The sequence below is a fragment of the Ornithorhynchus anatinus genome, chromosome 20 (assembly GCF_004115215.2).
Source record: "Ornithorhynchus anatinus isolate Pmale09 chromosome 20, mOrnAna1.pri.v4, whole genome shotgun sequence".
NCBI classification, from domain to species: domain Eukaryota; kingdom Metazoa; phylum Chordata; class Mammalia; order Monotremata; family Ornithorhynchidae; genus Ornithorhynchus; species Ornithorhynchus anatinus.
Genome location: NC_041747.1, coordinates 29,775,051 through 29,791,562, shown reverse-complemented (window position 1 = coordinate 29,791,562; position 16,512 = coordinate 29,775,051). Strand labels below are relative to the sequence as shown.

Sequence of the window (16,512 nt, the reverse complement as noted above, 5' to 3'; positions counted from 1 at the left end):
ATCGTCATCGAAGCAACATGGCCTAGTGGCAGGAGCGCGGGCTTGAGAGTCAGAGGACGTGGGTTCTGATCCCTGCCCCGCCGTGTGTCTGCCGGGTGACTGTGGGTAAGTCACTTGACTTCTCTGGGCCTCAGTTGCCTCATCTGTAAAATGGGGATGAGGACTGTGAGCCCCACGGGGGACAACCTGATGACCTTGTATCTACCCCAGTGCTTAAAACAGTGCTCGGCACATAGTAAGCGCTTAACAGATACCATTATTATTCTTAGTTCCCGGAGAACCCCCGGTCCAGCTGGACGACCCAATTTTCAATTTCTGTTCAACCCTCTCCTCTCCCGTGGGGAAAGATCTGCACTTGAGGAGGCGATCTGGAGGGAGACGGGAGACCCGGATTCAGGTCCTGGCTGTGCAGCGGGCCTTAGACAAGGAAATAATAATAATAATGATACTAATAATGGTATTTGTTAAGCCACCGGCCTGTTGTGTGATGGTGGGCAAGTCTCTGGCCCTCCCTGGTGTCCTGAATCTCCCTCTGTAAAGCAGAGGGCTCAGGGAATTTCCATCGTGGGTGGGTTCAGGAAAGGCCACGTCGGTTCTTCCCACTGTCCATCCGCCCACAGGCGTCCTACTCCCACGCGAGACCAAACATTGTGCTGGGTGCCTATTGTGTGCAGAGTGCTGTGCTGAGCGCCTACTTTGTGAAAGTGTTGGGCCGGGTGCCTATTGCTTAGAGAAACAGCGTGGCTCAATGGAAAGAGCATGGGCTTGGAAGTCAGAGGTTTGGGTTCTAATCATGGCTCTGCTACTTGTCAGCTGTGTGACTTTGGGCAAGTCACTTAACTTCGCTGTGCTTCAGTTCCTTCATCTGGAAAATGGGGATTAAGAATGTGAGCCCCACGTGGTACATCCCCGTTACCTTGTATCCCTCCCAGCGCTTAGAACAGTGCTTGACACACAGTAAGCGCTTGACAAATACCATTATTATTATTATTACTGTAGGGAGAGTGCTGTGCCGCGTTCTTGGGAGAGGACGAGAAAGTAAAGACCCAGGCCCTGCCCTCAAGAAGTCTACAATCTAATAGAGGAGACAGGCAGGTGACAATCTAACAGAGGCCGTGGAAACATGGCTACAACCGATACAGGAATAGCAAGGACGAGACGCAGCCTCAGTGGGAGTAAAAGGACAGACCCGGAAGGGCGGCGGGGGGTGGGAGGGCTTGAGGATGGGGAGGGGTCAGTCAGGCCTCTCAGGCCTACTTAAATCCAACTATGCCTACTGTCTCTATTCTCTTCTGAATCACAGTTTCTCTGTTCCTTCAGGAATGTCCGCTGTGAAGGAGGAGAGGGGCATTAGCACCCTGGCTTTCCCAGATGGGACCGCTGTCTCGGTTCTGCCGATTTCTCCAACAGCCAAGTATTTAGCACAGTACATGGCATCCAGGGGGTGGTCAGTCAGTGCCACTGCCCACCCCTTCACCTTCTAGCTGGATGGTGTGGTACCGGACTCTCCCTCCCCACCAGCTCCTCCCTCCTGGAATCTCTGGAGGAAGGGAGACTTAATGGGGGAGGGACGGGACTGCCTACTGGTGCCAGTCCCTCCCCTCCCCGTGGAGAGTGAGGACCCCCAAGAATCCCCGCGGGGTCCGCCTTCAGGGCCTGGCCTCCGTGTCCTCGAGGCTCCGGGGTCGTCCGGGGTTCCCCTTCGCAGTCTGGAAGGTGGATCGGATTTCCTTGTTCACCAGGTCCTGCCAGGGCTCTCTGCAAGGGAGGGGAGGCAGCATGGGAGGGGGGGACTGGGGAGGGGTGCAAGGGCGAGGGGGCGCTGCCCCGCCCCCCGTGAGCTGAGTCCATAGCTTTCCAGCCGACAAGCAGGCCGGATTCATTCATTCAATCGTATTTATTGAGTGCTTATTGTGTGCAGAGCACTGTACTAAGCGCTTGGAATGTACAATTCGGCAACAGATCCCTGCCCAACAACGGGTTCACAGTCTAAAAGGGCTCATGGTCTGCCCTCATCCCGCCCCTTGGTTCAGAAGTCCGGTCCCGAGGGGCTCCAGGGCTAGGCCAGGATGGGGCTGTGGCTTTTCTGCCTCAATCAGGTTTCCGATGAGGGGAGCCTGGAACAGCCTCCCTGCTGGCCTCCCTTCCTCCAGCCTTCCCCCAGAGTTGGCCTGGCACGCTGTTGCTGGATCCCTGTAATCTTTCAGAGCTCACTCTCCCCACAATCCCAGGGGACTCCCCAGTGCCTCCCACATCACCCAGAGACTCCAGTCTCTCCACTTCCAGGGACTCCCGACCAGCTTCCTCCTATCTATCCACTCTCCCGTCCTGCTCCTCCCCAGCTCGCACTCTTCACTCCTCCCACATTAACGTCCTTATGGTCCCTTTCTCTCGAGTCTCTGTCTCAGCTCTCTCGCTTATGCCCTCCCCTCCTTTCCGGAATGCCCAAACCCTCAGTTTCCCCAATCTGGGACCCTCCCCTTCTTCAAAGCCTCCTAAAAGCCCCCTCTTCCAGGAAGACTTTCCTGGTTGATCTCCATCTTCTCAATCAGTTACCCCTCAGGTAGCACTTGAGAATGTATTTGCTTACTTATTTATGGATTCATGTCTACTTCTGTTCAACTATGCCTACTGTCTCTATTTTCTTCTGAATCACAGTTTCTCTGTTCCTTCAGGAATGTCTGGTGTCTCCCCTACTAGACTGTACGTCCTCCAGGGTAAGGATACCTTTTCCTTCTGTCTATTCCCTCAGCACTCAGTATGGGATTCTGTACACAGTATGCTTCTAGTACAGCACTCAGCCAGTTAGTCAATCATATTTATTGAGCGCTTACTGCAAGCACAGCACTGTACTAAGCGATCGGGAGAGTACAACAGAGCAATAAAACAGAAACTTTCCCTGTCCACGATGAGCTACAGTCTACTCTACCCACAAAAGGTGCCCAGTACAGCATTCTGCACAGAGTAGTCACTATAGTACCCCGCACAGAAGGGACCCAGAACAGCTCTCTGGACACAGTAAACGTCCGTTACAGTCTTTATACCCTGAGCTAACCCAGGCAGGTCTTCTTGCCCCATGGAGGCACCCTGCCGAAATGAGGCCCGGGGCTGCTGTTCCCGTAGACCCAGGAAGACTGCTTCTGGATGGGCCTACGCTTACTTCACCGTAGCCCAAATATCCTTACACTGCTGTGGTCTTGGGCCTCCCTGGGGGCAGGGGTGGGAGGGATGGACTTACCCCGGTTTGATGTCCAGGGGAGGGGGCAGTGGCTTCTGGAAGCCTTTCTTCCCCACCAACCAGTAGGTCTCCTCCATTCCTTTGCCCTGAAAGAGACACAAATCCATCGTTGCCCCTCCATCCCAGCCGGAGCGAATGTGGTTTCGACAAGGTGGGGAGGTGGGGGAGGGAGACAGGCAGCTGGGTCAGAGCCAGGGAGCAATGTCTGAAGTAACAGACGGTGAGATCCTCCGGGCCAACGGTCACATCTTTTACTGCTCTTGTTTGTTTGTCTTCAAGTGTCTACAAGGATCATATTAACAGCAGTAGTATCGGAACCCGCGTCTTTCTGACTCCCAAGTCCCTGCTCTAGCCACTAGGCCACGCTGCTTCTTCTGTCTGCACAAGTCCCAGAAATGGAGATGGCAGAGAGGAGCCTCAGTGAAGTGGGGAAAAGGAGGACAGGCCTTCCCTGCCTGCTTTGATCCCTTGACCCCTGGTCCGGCCCGGTCCAGTCCCTCTGGGTCACTCTGGGAGGAGGAGGAGGGTAGCCAGTAAGCACCCCCCGCTTGGCCGTCCCGGCCTGTCTCACCTTGAGTTCCGTCTGGCCCCGGACGGCAATCTCGAAGCCCTCGCCCAGGCGGAGCAGTGTCCGCACGGTGCTCTGGTTGATGTGGATCCGGTAAGCTGGATGGGCCGTCGGAGAATTGAGGCCAGATGCCTCCCCCTCCCCGTCCCCTGGGGTCGCCACAGGATCCTCCACCACAGTGGCACGGTCAACCACTGGGGACACAGTGGGGGAAGAGTCGGCCCACTTACGTAGCCCCGTGGACTCCATGCGGGAGGCGGTGTTCACGGTGTCCCCAAACAGGCAGTAGCGTGGCATGATAAGGCCCACGACGCCCGCCACGCAGGGCCCTGGAACCCCAAATTTCTGCCCTGAGTCCAGCTCTCTCCCCCACCTACACCCCACCATCCCCGCCACGGTGAGCAGGGCCGTGGAGAGGAGCACGACATCCCTGCAGCTGCTTGCCTCTCTCTGGGCTGGTCCTGATGGGGTTGGGGAGGGCTGGACGTCACCGGGGTCACTGTGACCGGGGAAGCCTCTCTCTTTCTCTCTCTCTCCCTGTCCCGGGCCTGACCGGCCTCCGCCGGGCCTCCCGCCCTCTCCCCCGCCCCTCCACGCCCACCGGAGTGCAGGCCAGCCCGGATGCGGACGGGGACTCCGGGCATGTGACGCATCCTGAAGGATCCCACGGAGCTGAGGATGTCCAGTGCCATGTTGGCTATCTCGGCTGCGTGCCTCTCCCCGTTGCGCTGGGGCAGCCCCGAGGCCACCATGTAGGCATCGCCGATGGTCTCCACCTGCAGCGAGATCTAGGGTGTGGCACCCGGGGGCAGAGGGGAGGCCGAGAGAGGGGCGAGGAGATGAGAGGGTGGGGGGCCAGTGCCAGGCTGGAGCTAGGAGGAGACAAAGTCCTGGGCTGGATGAGCCGGGGGATGATTGGGATGGGGTGGACGAGACTGAGGGATTAACAGATTTGTGCTGTAGTGACCCTCGGGGTCCCAAAACCCTCGATCCCTCCATACTGAGTAGTCGGTGCAGGGGTCCAAGGGAGGCTCCTCACCTTGTAGACATCATGGCTGCCCAGGACGGCGTCAAATAGCGTGTAGAGGTCGTTGAGCAGGTTGACCACCTCGATAGGCGCGCTGAGGGCTGAGATGGTGGTGAAGCCCACGATGTCGCTGAAGTAGATGGTCACGTGTTCAAAGTATTCGGGCTCGACCGCCGCCCCGGCTTTCAGAGCGTCCGCCACAGACCTAGAACCACAGGTCGGACTTATCTGGCCGCTGTCTGACTTTACGGGGGCTGCTGACACAGATTCTTGAGGGCCCACCGCCCACCTTCGGGAAACCATGGCCTTACTTTGGGGGGCTACTGCCTGTCAGCTGGGGACTGCTGCATGCCTTTGGGGGCTACCGCCTAATCCTTGGGCAGCTGCCATCCGACTTTGGGCAAGCACTGCCTGATTTTGGGAGGCCACTATCTAGCTTCGGGTGACTGCTGCCTGATTTTGGGAGGCTGCTGCCTGACTTTGGGGGAGGCCGCTGCCCGGCTTGAGGGGCACTGCCTGATTCCTGGGGGGCCGCCCTGATTTTTCTGGCCCTGTGGCCGGGGCTAGGCTGCAGGGAGAGAGGGTGGGATGGCTCACTGGGGCAGCATCTGGGCCAGAAGCTTTTCTGTCTTCTGCTTCTCCCTCTCCAGCTCCTCTGTGCGTTCCCGCACCAGATCCTCCAGCTGGCCGGAATACCGCTCTAGCGCGCCCAGCACCGACTCCACGGACTTCATCTTCCGCCCTCCCTGGATGCTTTTAAACTGCAAAAGTCAGGGGGAGGTAGAGCACAGTCTCCACACTGAGGCAGAGCACCTCCCAAGAGCACTGTCCCCAGAGTGAGGCAGAGCACCATCCGCAGAGTGTTATACCCCAGGGCACCATCCCCAAAGGGAAGAATGATTCCTGTCCTCAAAGATTTTCCAGGTTTGAGGGAGACGGTCGACATGCATCAGTGAATTCTCATTTGGAGAGTGGAAACGAATGATAGGCCCTGGAGGGGAATGAATCCATAATCAATAAATGCACACACAGCTGGATTCATGACCTGGAAGGGTCGGGGGAATAATTCCCAGAAGGCCTCCTGGACTTTCCAGGAGGTTTTGAAGGTGGGGAGGGATGGACCGGTCAAGCGGATGGGGAAGATGCCAGCAGCATCAGTGACCCCCATGCCCTCAGATAAATCATCCCTCCCCCTCCATCCACTGGGCTCCTGCCCCATCGGCCTGGGGTCCAGGACGCTGGGGACCCTCGGACCTGGCTGAGGATCTCATCCAGGGTGGGTCTCTGTTCAGGCGTCTCCGCCCAACACCGCTGCATCAGCTGGATGCAATCCGGGGGCCCGAGGTCGGGGGGCACCGGGGGCCGGCACAGGGGAGGGGGAGCCTCCACCTTCTGGAGGATTTCTGTAGTGGAGAAATGGGACCCTTGGTAAATTCAGCTCCTCAGTCTTTGCTGAGCCACCACCTGCCACGAAAACTGCTTCTGCTCCTCTTTCCTCCCCTGACTCTCTCCCAGCGACCCGGTATGGACCATCCAACACCCCTGACTCTCCCCTCTCCATCCCTGGCTCTCTCCCCAGTGACCCAGCACAGGCCGACTTGCTCGGTGCCTCTAATCCCCCACATGCACCCTGCATTTCATGATCCCCTCTCCTGAAGGAAAGCGTCCCTCCAGTAGCTGCTCGGGGCTGACAGAGGAAAGAGGAGGGGAAGGGATGCTCCCTATGATGCTGGGAGCGGGGGCAGGAGATAGGGGGGGACACCTCCTTACCTTCAGCTGACAGCCCCGAGCCACAGAAGGGTGGTCCCCGCACCAAAACTTCCTGCACGATGATGGCGAAGCTGTACACGTCCCCCTTCAGGGTGGCCTGCCCGGTCTTCTGGGCATCCCTCAGGAGCTCAGGCGCTGTCCATAGCAGCTCTGGGAAGAGGAGCTCCCTCCCTCAGCCTGGCCACCCCGGCTCGGGGCCTGCGTCTACCTTGTGCGGGCTGGGGAGACTCCTAGCAGCCTCTGCTCACTCGCCAATTCTCACCGAGGATTTCAGAGGCTTGAAGTCCCCAAAGCTGCTGGACCTCTGGAGTTTGAGCCGGATAGTGGCAGTGCGAGTTGGGGGGGACGGGGAACAGATGCTAGGTAGCTTCGGGACAACAATAATAATATTAATAATGGTATTTGTTAAGTGCTTACTATGTCCCAAACACCGTTCTAAGTGCTGAGATAGATACAAGGTAATCAGGTTGTCCCACGTGGGGCTCACATCTTAATCCCCATTTTACAACTGAGGTAACTGAGGCGCCGAGAAGTTAAACGACTTGTCCAAGGTCACACAGCAGACAAATGGCAGAGTTGTGATTAGAGGCCACGTCCTCTGACTCCCCAGCCCGTGATCTTTCCACTAAGCCGGTGGGGGCGGCCGGGAGACAGTGGGGTTCGGGGCTGCGTCAGAGGAGCCAGGACCAGGGTCTCCATGGCAGCACCGCCCACCCTTCGGGAGTTCGTGGACCATGTTTCCTACTTTCAACACCTGGACTCTGCCCTCTCCACCCCTGACTCTTCCCCAGTGACCCAGCACGGACCAGTCAACCCCCCTGACTCTCCCTCTCCATCCCTGTCTCTCCCTCCACCGGTGACCCAGCACTGATGCTGTCCACAATCTCTCTAGCTCTCTCAACCCTGTCTCCCACCTCTTGCACATACCCTCCGATGGGGGCTGGGGGCGGGGGGCTCTCTGAGTCGCCAGGAAGGCATCAAACCCGTAGTCGGTGACCTTGAGCACGAAGCGCCCATCCAGCACGCAGTTCCGAGACTTGAGGCGTCCGTGGGGGAAGCCGCGGTGATGGAGGTAGCGGATGCCCTGAGTCGATCCGGAGGGAAAACCTTGAGCTGTGGTGGGAGTTTGAGGTCCCCAGGGCGAAGCCTCGTCCATAACATTACTATGAGCCCTCCCCTTCTCATCCTCTTCAGTATTTACTGATCACCTACAGTGTGCAGAGTGCCGTGCTGGGTGCCGACTGTGTGCAGGATGCCATACTGGGCGCTAACTATGTGCAGGGTGCTGTACTGGGTGCCAACTGTATGACTGTTTGGCACATCTAGTATTGTGCTGTACACAGGGTAGGCGCCCAACCTGCCCCATCTGCCTCACTGATCTTCAGTTATTTATTACCAGGTGAATCAGCATATATTTGCGAGGGAGAGTGGACTTCTTGTTGCCTGTGACCCAGAACCCCTCCTGGACCTCCTGGCCTCTCGGGCTTCTCCCAGGCCGCAGTCCTCTAGTAACCCAGGCCGCCCCCATCCGAGTCGCCTGACCTGGATGAGATCCAGCAGGAGAGACGCTTTGAAGGCCCAGTCGAGCCGCAAGTCGCGATTCCGCAGCAGATCCTCCAAGCTACCGCGGGAGCCGAACCCCATCACGACGGCCGGGACCCCGCAGCCCGAAAAGAAGCCCAGGCATCGGTTCACGTTCTCGTGGCGCAGCTTCAGCATCTGTTCGGGAGGGAGCTTGTGGCTCGCCCGGAGACCACCCCGCCCGACCCCAGAGCTCGCTCCCCCTACCCCCAGTTCCCCGGGCCTACCTCCCTCAGGAAGCTGGTGGACTCCGGGTGGAGCTCCGGGGAAGAGCCGGGCTCCAGTTTCTTCAGCCACACCCAGTCTCCCTGTCCGCACAAGAGCGATGTGGACACACACACACACACACACACACACACACACACACACACTTTCTCCACGCGCAGAAGTCCCTGCCTCTTACACGGGCTCACATGGGCTGATAGAAACCAGATAACCACAATGCAAATCTGATTGAGAGTGTAAAATCCCCATGTGTGTCCTGTCTCCCTCATCAGACTGCCAGCATGTGCGCACGTGTAGGGGTGAGATGGGCATTTGTGTCCTTTCTCCCCCAACAGACCGGTAGCTCCTTGAGAGCAGGAACTGTGTCTTCCCCTCCCTGTCCCTTCCCTGGCACCCCATTGTGTGTGTGTATGTCTGTGTGAGTGTGTATAACAAGGGAAGTCACCCAGCAAAACATCTCCCTCACCCCAGCCTGGTCCTGGGGCTCAGCATCTAACAACGACAGCATCTCTTCTGTCCAACTGCCAATCAGTCTTCCCTGACACCCCGGCACCACCAGTGATTGCCTTCCCGTCGTCTCACGAACAGCAGGCTAATAGGCTTTGTACCAGCCTCCTCCTCCCAGCCCATCCCACGGCCAGGAGCTGGGCCGAGCAGGAGCAGGCTCCGACACTTTCTGCTGCAACACTTGCTAGTCCACTGCCCCTTGCTACGCAGGCAGAGCGGGTCCCGGTCACACACTAGCATCCGGGAACTGGGTCCTTCAGCTGCCCCCTCCGAGGTCTCGCTCTCTCTCCCACAGTGGCTTGAAAGGCAAAAATCACCCCCTGACTTCCCAGTCAGGTGGAGATGGGACTTCTGTTTGGTCAGACGAGGCAGACAGACCCCCTGTGTGAGCCCTAAACCTTTCAGGAGTCCCTGGCATTACCCTGGTTCTGTTTGCACTGTTGCCTCCTCTGAGAAGTGGCTACTTTACTCTCCTTCCACTCTGGAAAAGTGTGTTCACTCTACACCGATTCTGCCTTGGGTCTGGAAGCAGATTCAGTGTAGCGCGAGGGGCATCAGCGAGGGGTGTGTGGCGGTCAATGTGGGATTCTGTGAAAGTGGGACTATGGGGGGTTATACTCATGTGCTTCCCTGAATCAGGCACTCACAGCCCAAGGATCGGGCCCTGAGCTGTGAGCCCGCATCTGGGGCCTGTCCCACCAGCCTCTCCCCACCAGCCTACCCTGAACAGCGCCGTATCAGGGTTCTCCGGGCCAGCCTGGACACTCCTCCCGGACAGTGACCACTCTCTAGACTTCAGGCTCTTCCCGTCCGAGACACTTCTGGTCTCACTTAGGCTTTCCGGGTTCAACCCCTGGGAGAACAACAGACCAGAGGAGCTCCCGTTTCCCGGAATCCTCCCTCTTGCTCTCAGACAGATTCAGTATAAGGAGACCCTTCCCCTAGCCTGGGCATTAGGCATGAAAGTAGGCCACCTCCTCCACCCCGGGAGTCTGGAAGGTAAGTCCAGAGGGTCTAACCGACAGGGTCAGAGCCCACGGACATCCCTCAGCCAGTAGGTATCTCCCCTCCCCTTCACCTTCGCCCATCCCCTTCCCTTCTTCCACCCCTCCTTCCTGATCCCTTGGGGTTTTGCTCTCCCACCTCTCCCTTCACCCAGGCAGAGTAGCCCCCACCCCAGCCCCCCGCCGCTTCCTCCCACACCCTTGACACTCTGGTCTTACCCTTCGGCTCAGTTTGGGGTCGATAAATGTGAGATCGTCCAGGGTCAACACCATCTTGTCGGACCCACGTGCCAGCCGGACCCGCAGAATGCAGTGTCTGGGAGAGGAGCAGCGTCTCAGCAAGGGGGCTTGGATTCCTTCCAGCCCCCTTCCTTGCCTCCCCATCCTAGACTCCAGGGAGCTAGGAGGCACGGGGACCATGCCAGGAAGAGGGTTACAGGTTATTCTTGGCAGACAGAAAGAGGATGGTCTGGGTGTCAGCCAGGCTCCTGGACATTTGTGGTTAAGGGTCTGCCTACCTCCGGGTCTCCAGAACTGGAGGTTTTCCCAGAATATTCACCCCCTGGGTAGGGAGATGGGGCAGGGTGCTTGCAGAGTGCCAGCCTGAACCACAAATGAAGAGGCAGTTGTATTCTCTCAAGTGCTTGTATTGTTCTCTCCCAAATGCTTAATACAGTGCTCTGTATACAGTAAGTGTTAAATAAATATTATTGATGGATTGATTGATCGATTGATAGAGGCAGTTGGGAAATTGTTTCCATGGGGATCTATGGACCAAATCTGGGGTCAGGTCAGTGCTAACAGCAGGGCTTAGAGGACGCTTGGGTGGGAAACTTGGGTGTGAGAGGTGATGATTTGAGTCACTTCCCCCAAACCTGCATTTTGGGTCCTGTCCCTAGGTTGCCCCACCCCGGCTCCCACCTCCACCTTCAGGTACCAACCTCTACACCCATCCCAGTTCCCACCCCCAGCCCTTGCCTCACTGCTTCCAAGGAGATCCAAGATATCTAGTTTCACCGTGGCCCTAAGGAACTAAGCGTGACTCACCTGACCAGGCATCCACCAGCCAATCCGCAGAGTCCCAGAAGGGCCAGTAGCCCCACGGCCAGGGCCATGGTCCATGGCCTCACACCTGGTGGGACAAAAGCACAGTCATAAGAGAACCAGGGAGGACCAGAAGCCCACCCCTGGCTACAAACCCCGCTATTCCATCTGGCACCCTCCGCCTCTTGAAATCTCCAGACCTGAAACCGATAGGGCCACTCGGTTCATCTGCATGGACGGCTTCCTCTTCTGATTATTCATTTCCCACTTACTAGTCATTATTCTCTTTACTGATTTCCTTGTTAGACTAGAGCCGGGTCTCAGGCCACCACTTTCGCTATGGTTCTGGGGCCCTTCGTCAGTTCCCTTCCTGACTACTGTAGCTATACACCATTGCAATCGATCGACTATGAAACGATCACAGAGGCAACTAAGCCTCTACCTGAGCCCCGTAATTGCTTGAATTCTCTCAATATAAAAAAAGTGCAGCTATAGACAGATGTCCAGTTTGCATAAGGACTGGTGGAGGTCTAGGCTCGTCTTGGTTTTATGGCCTCACCTTGGGTGCAGAGAGTGTTCGGGTGAAACCAACATCTGGAGTCTGGGGAAGGCGGGCCCCCTTTGGGAAAGTGGATAGTTCTGCCCAAGGCCTGCACAGACGGGCCTGACGGGTCCAGCACGTGGGTGGCGAAGAGCTGATCGCCCCGGCCATCTGTGTCCAGGACCACATAGGTAGCCCGGCCGACTCCCTTCTCGTCCGTGCGGATCCTGCGGCTGAAGCCGGCCATGTTCAGGGAGCCGAGGAGCTGGGCCAGGCCGGACCCAGTCAGGGGCACTCTCGGCTGAGTGGCGCGGTACAGGGCATAGGTCAGCAGGTAAACGGCATCATAGATGGTGCCAAACAGCGGGGAGACCTGGAAGAACAGCGGGAGGTGGGTGACCCCATATGCCACTGGCTGTGGCCAGGTGGGTGGGCTGGGGGTCGGAGGTCTCCCGAGGGTACTTGTAGGACTGGCTCAATCCCAAGCTCCTCATTAGTTTCCTGAAGGTCTTTCTCTCTTTTTTACAGTATTTACTACTTCTACTAATAGTAATAATAATAATAATGGTATTTGTTAAGCACTTAGTAGGTGTCAAGCACTGTTCTAAGCATTGGGGTAGACACATGGTAATCAGGTTGTCCCATGTGGGGCTCACAGTCTTAATGTCCACTTTACAGATGGAGTAACCGAGGCACAGAGAAGTTAAGTGACTTGCCCAAGGTCACACAGCAGACAAGTGGCAGATCTGGGATTAGAACCCACATCCTCTGACTCCCAAGCCCATGTTCTGGCCACTAGGCCATGCTAATAATAATAACAAAAAACTGTGGTATTTGTTAAACCCTTAGTATGTACCAGGCACTGTACTAAGTTTTTGGGTAGATACAAACTAATCAGATTGGATACAGTCCCTGTTCTACATGGGGCTCACAGTCTTAATCCCCATTTTACAGGTGAGGAAACTGAGGCATAGAGAAGTTAAGTGACTTACCCAAGGTCACACATCAGACAAGTGGCCGAGGCAGGATTGGAACCCACGTCTCTGACTTCGAAGCCCGTGTTCCATCCACTAGGCCAGGCTGCTTCCCTTCTTCAAACCCAACTTCCCTCTGCCTCCCACCTCAGCTTCCCCACCTCCTATCTCTTCACCCAGCCTCTTCACCCAAACTCCTCACCCTTTGACTCCCCATCTGCCTCCCCACCTCCAGCCTTTCACCCTCTGCCCCCCCAGACCCTCAGAGCCAAGTAGCTGAGTCTCAGTCCGATGACTGGACTGTGGAGACCATCTCACCTCCTCTCTGTCCCTGCTCCAGCACTCAGTAGTGTATGTGTATGTGTGTGCACGTGTCCCATCTCCCCGTCGGACTGGCAGCTCCTCGAGGGCGGAGACCATGGCTTCTCTCTCCTCCACTGCTTCTCAACCATTTCATTTGTATATTGACAGTGAGTTGGGAGCAGGGAAGTGTGGGGAATGGGGTCATCCATCAGTGGTCCTCGAGAGTGTCTATAGTAAAGGCTTGGAGGCAGCCAAGATGGACGCTATTGGTTTATGTGCGGCTTTTGGATTACCCAAGGCTTCAATTATCCCTGCTCTCACTGGACAAGGAAGTGCAGACAATCGAGCATGGCTATTGGGCGCTCTGGAACTAGATCTGCACCCTGTGAAGGCTGGACGAACCCTGAGTTAATTTCTCACCCTTCCCTTTCTCTCCCTGCCCCTCCCGCTCGACACAACCCCCACGTCACCCCGTCCACTAGCCCCACAGGGTCTCCACTGACTTGCTCGGGGTCCAGATCGGCAGTGATTTCCCCCCTTGCCCGGGCGGCCGCAAGTGCTTCGTGGAAGGGTTCTTCGCCGGACTCCAGGCTGACGGTCAGCACCGCGTCGTACGCCCTCCGGAGCTGAGAATCCCGCCGCAGTGCAGGAAAGGAGCGGTTCTGGTATGGGAGGCTGTAGAGCAGGGCATCATAGGGCACGAAGACCAGCCTCCCGTCCGTCAGTCCTGCCGCGTGGGCTGCGGTCAGGAAAGCGGCCTGGTCTTCACCGCCGGCAGCCAGCGCTGAGTGCATGCACAGCACCACCACTGCAAGCAGAGTGGTGGAAACGGGTCAGGCCTGGGGCTGGAAAAACAATTCCAGAGACTCTGTGGGTGGTCCCCTGCTGTACTGCGGAGGGTGTGGTGGGGAATGCCACGTGGAGGGGTAGTCCCACGGTGGAGGGGCAAGGCAGGGAATCTAGAGTGGGGTCCTGGTGGGGTTCTCTGCTCATCTGACTGAGTTGAGTTTCAATCTGGCTCTTGATATTTCTTGGCCCACTGCCTTGGGCCCCTCCACCCTCAAGCCAAATGATGGAGTCAGGGATGGAGAAGGGAGAGTCGGTGGGCGTTGGATGGTCCGTGCCGGGTGACTGGGGGAGAGTCAGGGATGGAGAGGGGAAAGTCAGGGGATTAGATGGTCGATGCTGGGTCACTAGGGAAGAATCAGGGATGGAGAGAGTCAGAGGTGTGGGATGGTCCCTTCCACTAGCTCCTGGATCTGGACGGCTCTCCTGAAGGACTGCCCAGGGTGGGACACAGGCACACATAGGGATGGGCCACCTTGCCTGGGCATGGGGGAAGGTGGGCCACTCACCTTTCAGTCTGTCTGCTCCTTTGAGCTGCTGCACGGTCTTGCTGACTCCCTGCCCATCGGGCCCCAGGGAGGCCTCCAAGACCCCTGGGATGCCCTGGGTCCTGAAGGCGGCGGCCAGCTGGCGGCCTGTGTCCACCCACATGTCATGGTGTGAGGAGACGACGGCAGCGTGAGCCCACCCGAAGTGCCCCATGAAGGTCAGCAGGACGGTCCCGGCCGGGGGCAGGGTTGGCACCAGGGCCCCGAGGCCCGAGGTCAGGGTGGAGTCCTCCAGCCCGCAGGCCCAGGAAAGGAGGGGCACGCCCCAGGTCTGCCCCAGCAGCGCCGCTGCCTTGCAGTAACCAGGCACAGCCGGACCCACAAACGCGGCCACCTGGCTCCTGCGGGCGGCGAAGGCCGCCAGGGCCTGGGGCGTCTGGCAGGCCTCAGGGACAACCTCATAAGTCATCTGGAAGCCCTGCCTCGGGGACAGGTCCCGGCTGACCCGGTCCAGGGCCAGCTGGGCTGCCACGCCAGGGAAGGCTGTGGCCAGGACAGGATCGCACTCCCATGGCCCCAGCACGCCCACCGTGAAGGGCGCGGCCGATGTCCGGTGGAGGGATGGTCCTGGACTCCACAGGAGCCCCCATAGCAGCAGGGACACGGACGAGGCCCAAGGAGCAGCGGGAGGCCGGAGTGGAGGCCGTCGGTCAGGGCCGGGGGCCCCGGATCCCGGGCCGGCCCGGCCAGGAGCAGAGGGCGCGACGGCCCGGCTCAGGGGGTTGCAGTGGTGTCGTCTCCTCTGCTCTCCTGGAGTCAAACAGAGACAGAGTCGGGGTTGAAGGTGATCTTCCACAGCCCTAATAATAATTGTGGTATTTGTAATGTGCTTACTATGTGCCAGGCATCATAATAAGCACCGGGGTGGATACAAGTAAATCAGGTTGGACACAGTCCCTGTCCCTCATGGGGCTCACAGTCTCAGTCCCCATTTTACAGGTGAGGTAAGTGAGGCCCAGAGAAGTGAAGTGACTTTCCCAAGGTCACCCAGAAGATAAGTGGCAGAGCCAGGATTAGAACCCCAGATGGATGGCTGGGGCGGGGCCGGCCTCCCGGGGATGCTGAGTTGCTAAGGAGCACAATTTGGATTTTCCGCCCCGGCTCCAGCGTCGTTCATGCCTGAGATCGAGTCCCTGGGGCCGCAGGAAGAGCGAATCTGGTCAGTGTCGGGAGTCGGGGAAAAACAGGAGGGGAAGAGGAAAGGGAGAGGGCAGATCTCCTGGACTATTCAGGCTCCCGACCTGGTTCCTGGCCTCCTGGCCCCTTGGCCTGAGGGTGAAGAGGGGCAGTGTGGATGATGACTTCTGAATGATGACCCCCCAGGTCAGTCTAGCCTACCCAACAACTGGGCACTCTGGCTCCCACTGTGGGGCTAGGACCTTGGAGGAACCTTGTGCTTGTCGCCCTCCTGAACGCTCACACTCAAGATTGCAGATAGACCCTCCAACCCCCCGACTCTCCCCTTTCCATCCCAGGATCTTCCCCAGTGACCCAACACAGATCATCTAACACCCCTGACTCTCCTCCCTCCATCTCTGATTCTCCCCCCAGTGACCCAGCTCGGTCCCCTTCCTAAGGATCTGTCCAAACCCCACTGAACTTGCGGAGGCCTCGATTTCTCCAGGAGATGTGAACCAGGTCACTATACTCCCTCCACTTGTCCGCTGCTCATCCGGACCCCGGTGGTCAGCGCCCACCCTCCTGGCCAGCGCTCTGGCCACATAGCCACAGCCAAACTCCAACCTGCCCTGCTCTCCCCTCCATCAGCCTGAAAACTACCCCCTGAGCCCCTCGAGTCTCCACAGCGAGCCCCAGAGAGGTTAGGTGACCTGCCCGCCCGCACTCAGCTTGGGGAGTGACCGGAGCCTCGAGCTTCCGGTCTCCTGCCACGCCCCAAAGGTCCTTTATTAATGATAATAACGATTACTAATTGATTATATTATTAATAATAATTGTGGTATCTGTTAAGTGCTTACCGTGTGCCGGGCACTGTACTAAGAGCTGGGGTACATACAAGCAATTTGGGGTGACACAGTCTCCATCCCCATTTTACAGGTGAGGGAAATGAGGCCCAGAGAAGTGAAGCGACATGCCCAAGGTCACACAGCAGACACGTGGCGGAGTCGGAATTAGAACCCACGCCCTTCTGGCTCCCAGGCCAGTCCTCTAGCCACTAGGCCGGCTGCGGGGCAGCCTGGGACTCACCCTCCATGCGGGGCAGCCTCCACGTCTCTTTCTCTGTCCACCTTCAAACTCCAGGTAGGCCGGTCCTGCCAGGGGTCACTTCTGGGTCTCGGGACCCCGACAGCGCTCTGCCCCGCAGCTTCCCTCTTCCT

At 57.9% G+C, this 16,512-nt stretch overlaps 1 protein-coding gene across 1 annotated transcript; it reads right to left on the bottom strand.

The window, feature by feature from the left end:
* Window positions 1–1,471: 1,471 nt before the first annotated feature.
* Window positions 1,472–16,388, bottom strand: LOC100074490 (guanylate cyclase D-like). The gene is made up of 19 exons (XM_029048552.1): window positions 16,382–16,388; window positions 14,138–14,926; window positions 13,286–13,590; window positions 11,524–11,878; window positions 10,968–11,052; window positions 10,140–10,320; window positions 9,638–9,769; window positions 8,412–8,492; window positions 8,146–8,322; window positions 7,531–7,687; window positions 6,604–6,753; window positions 6,088–6,236; window positions 5,431–5,594; window positions 4,846–5,038; window positions 4,408–4,582; window positions 4,037–4,135; window positions 3,810–3,904; window positions 3,239–3,324; window positions 1,472–1,758 (listed from the first exon to the last, which is right to left on the bottom strand). Exons 1-19 carry the CDS (start codon window positions 16,386–16,388, stop codon window positions 1,650–1,652), a joined length of 3,489 nt encoding a protein of 1,162 aa, XP_028904385.1. The 3' UTR covers window positions 1,472–1,649.
* Between the last annotated feature and the right edge of the window lie 124 nt (window positions 16,389–16,512).

Bases quoted from the DNA above. Each gene is read 5' to 3' on its own strand.
- LOC100074490 (XM_029048552.1), bottom strand. The intron at 11,053-11,523 runs GTGAGGCCATAA...TTGTCCCACCAG, and splicing joins GAACACTCTCTGCACCCAAG to GTGTGAGGCCATGGACCATG. The intron at 4,583-4,845 runs GTGAGGAGCCTC...ATCTCGCTGCAG, and splicing joins GCAGCCATGATGTCTACAAG to GTGGAGACCATCGGCGATGC.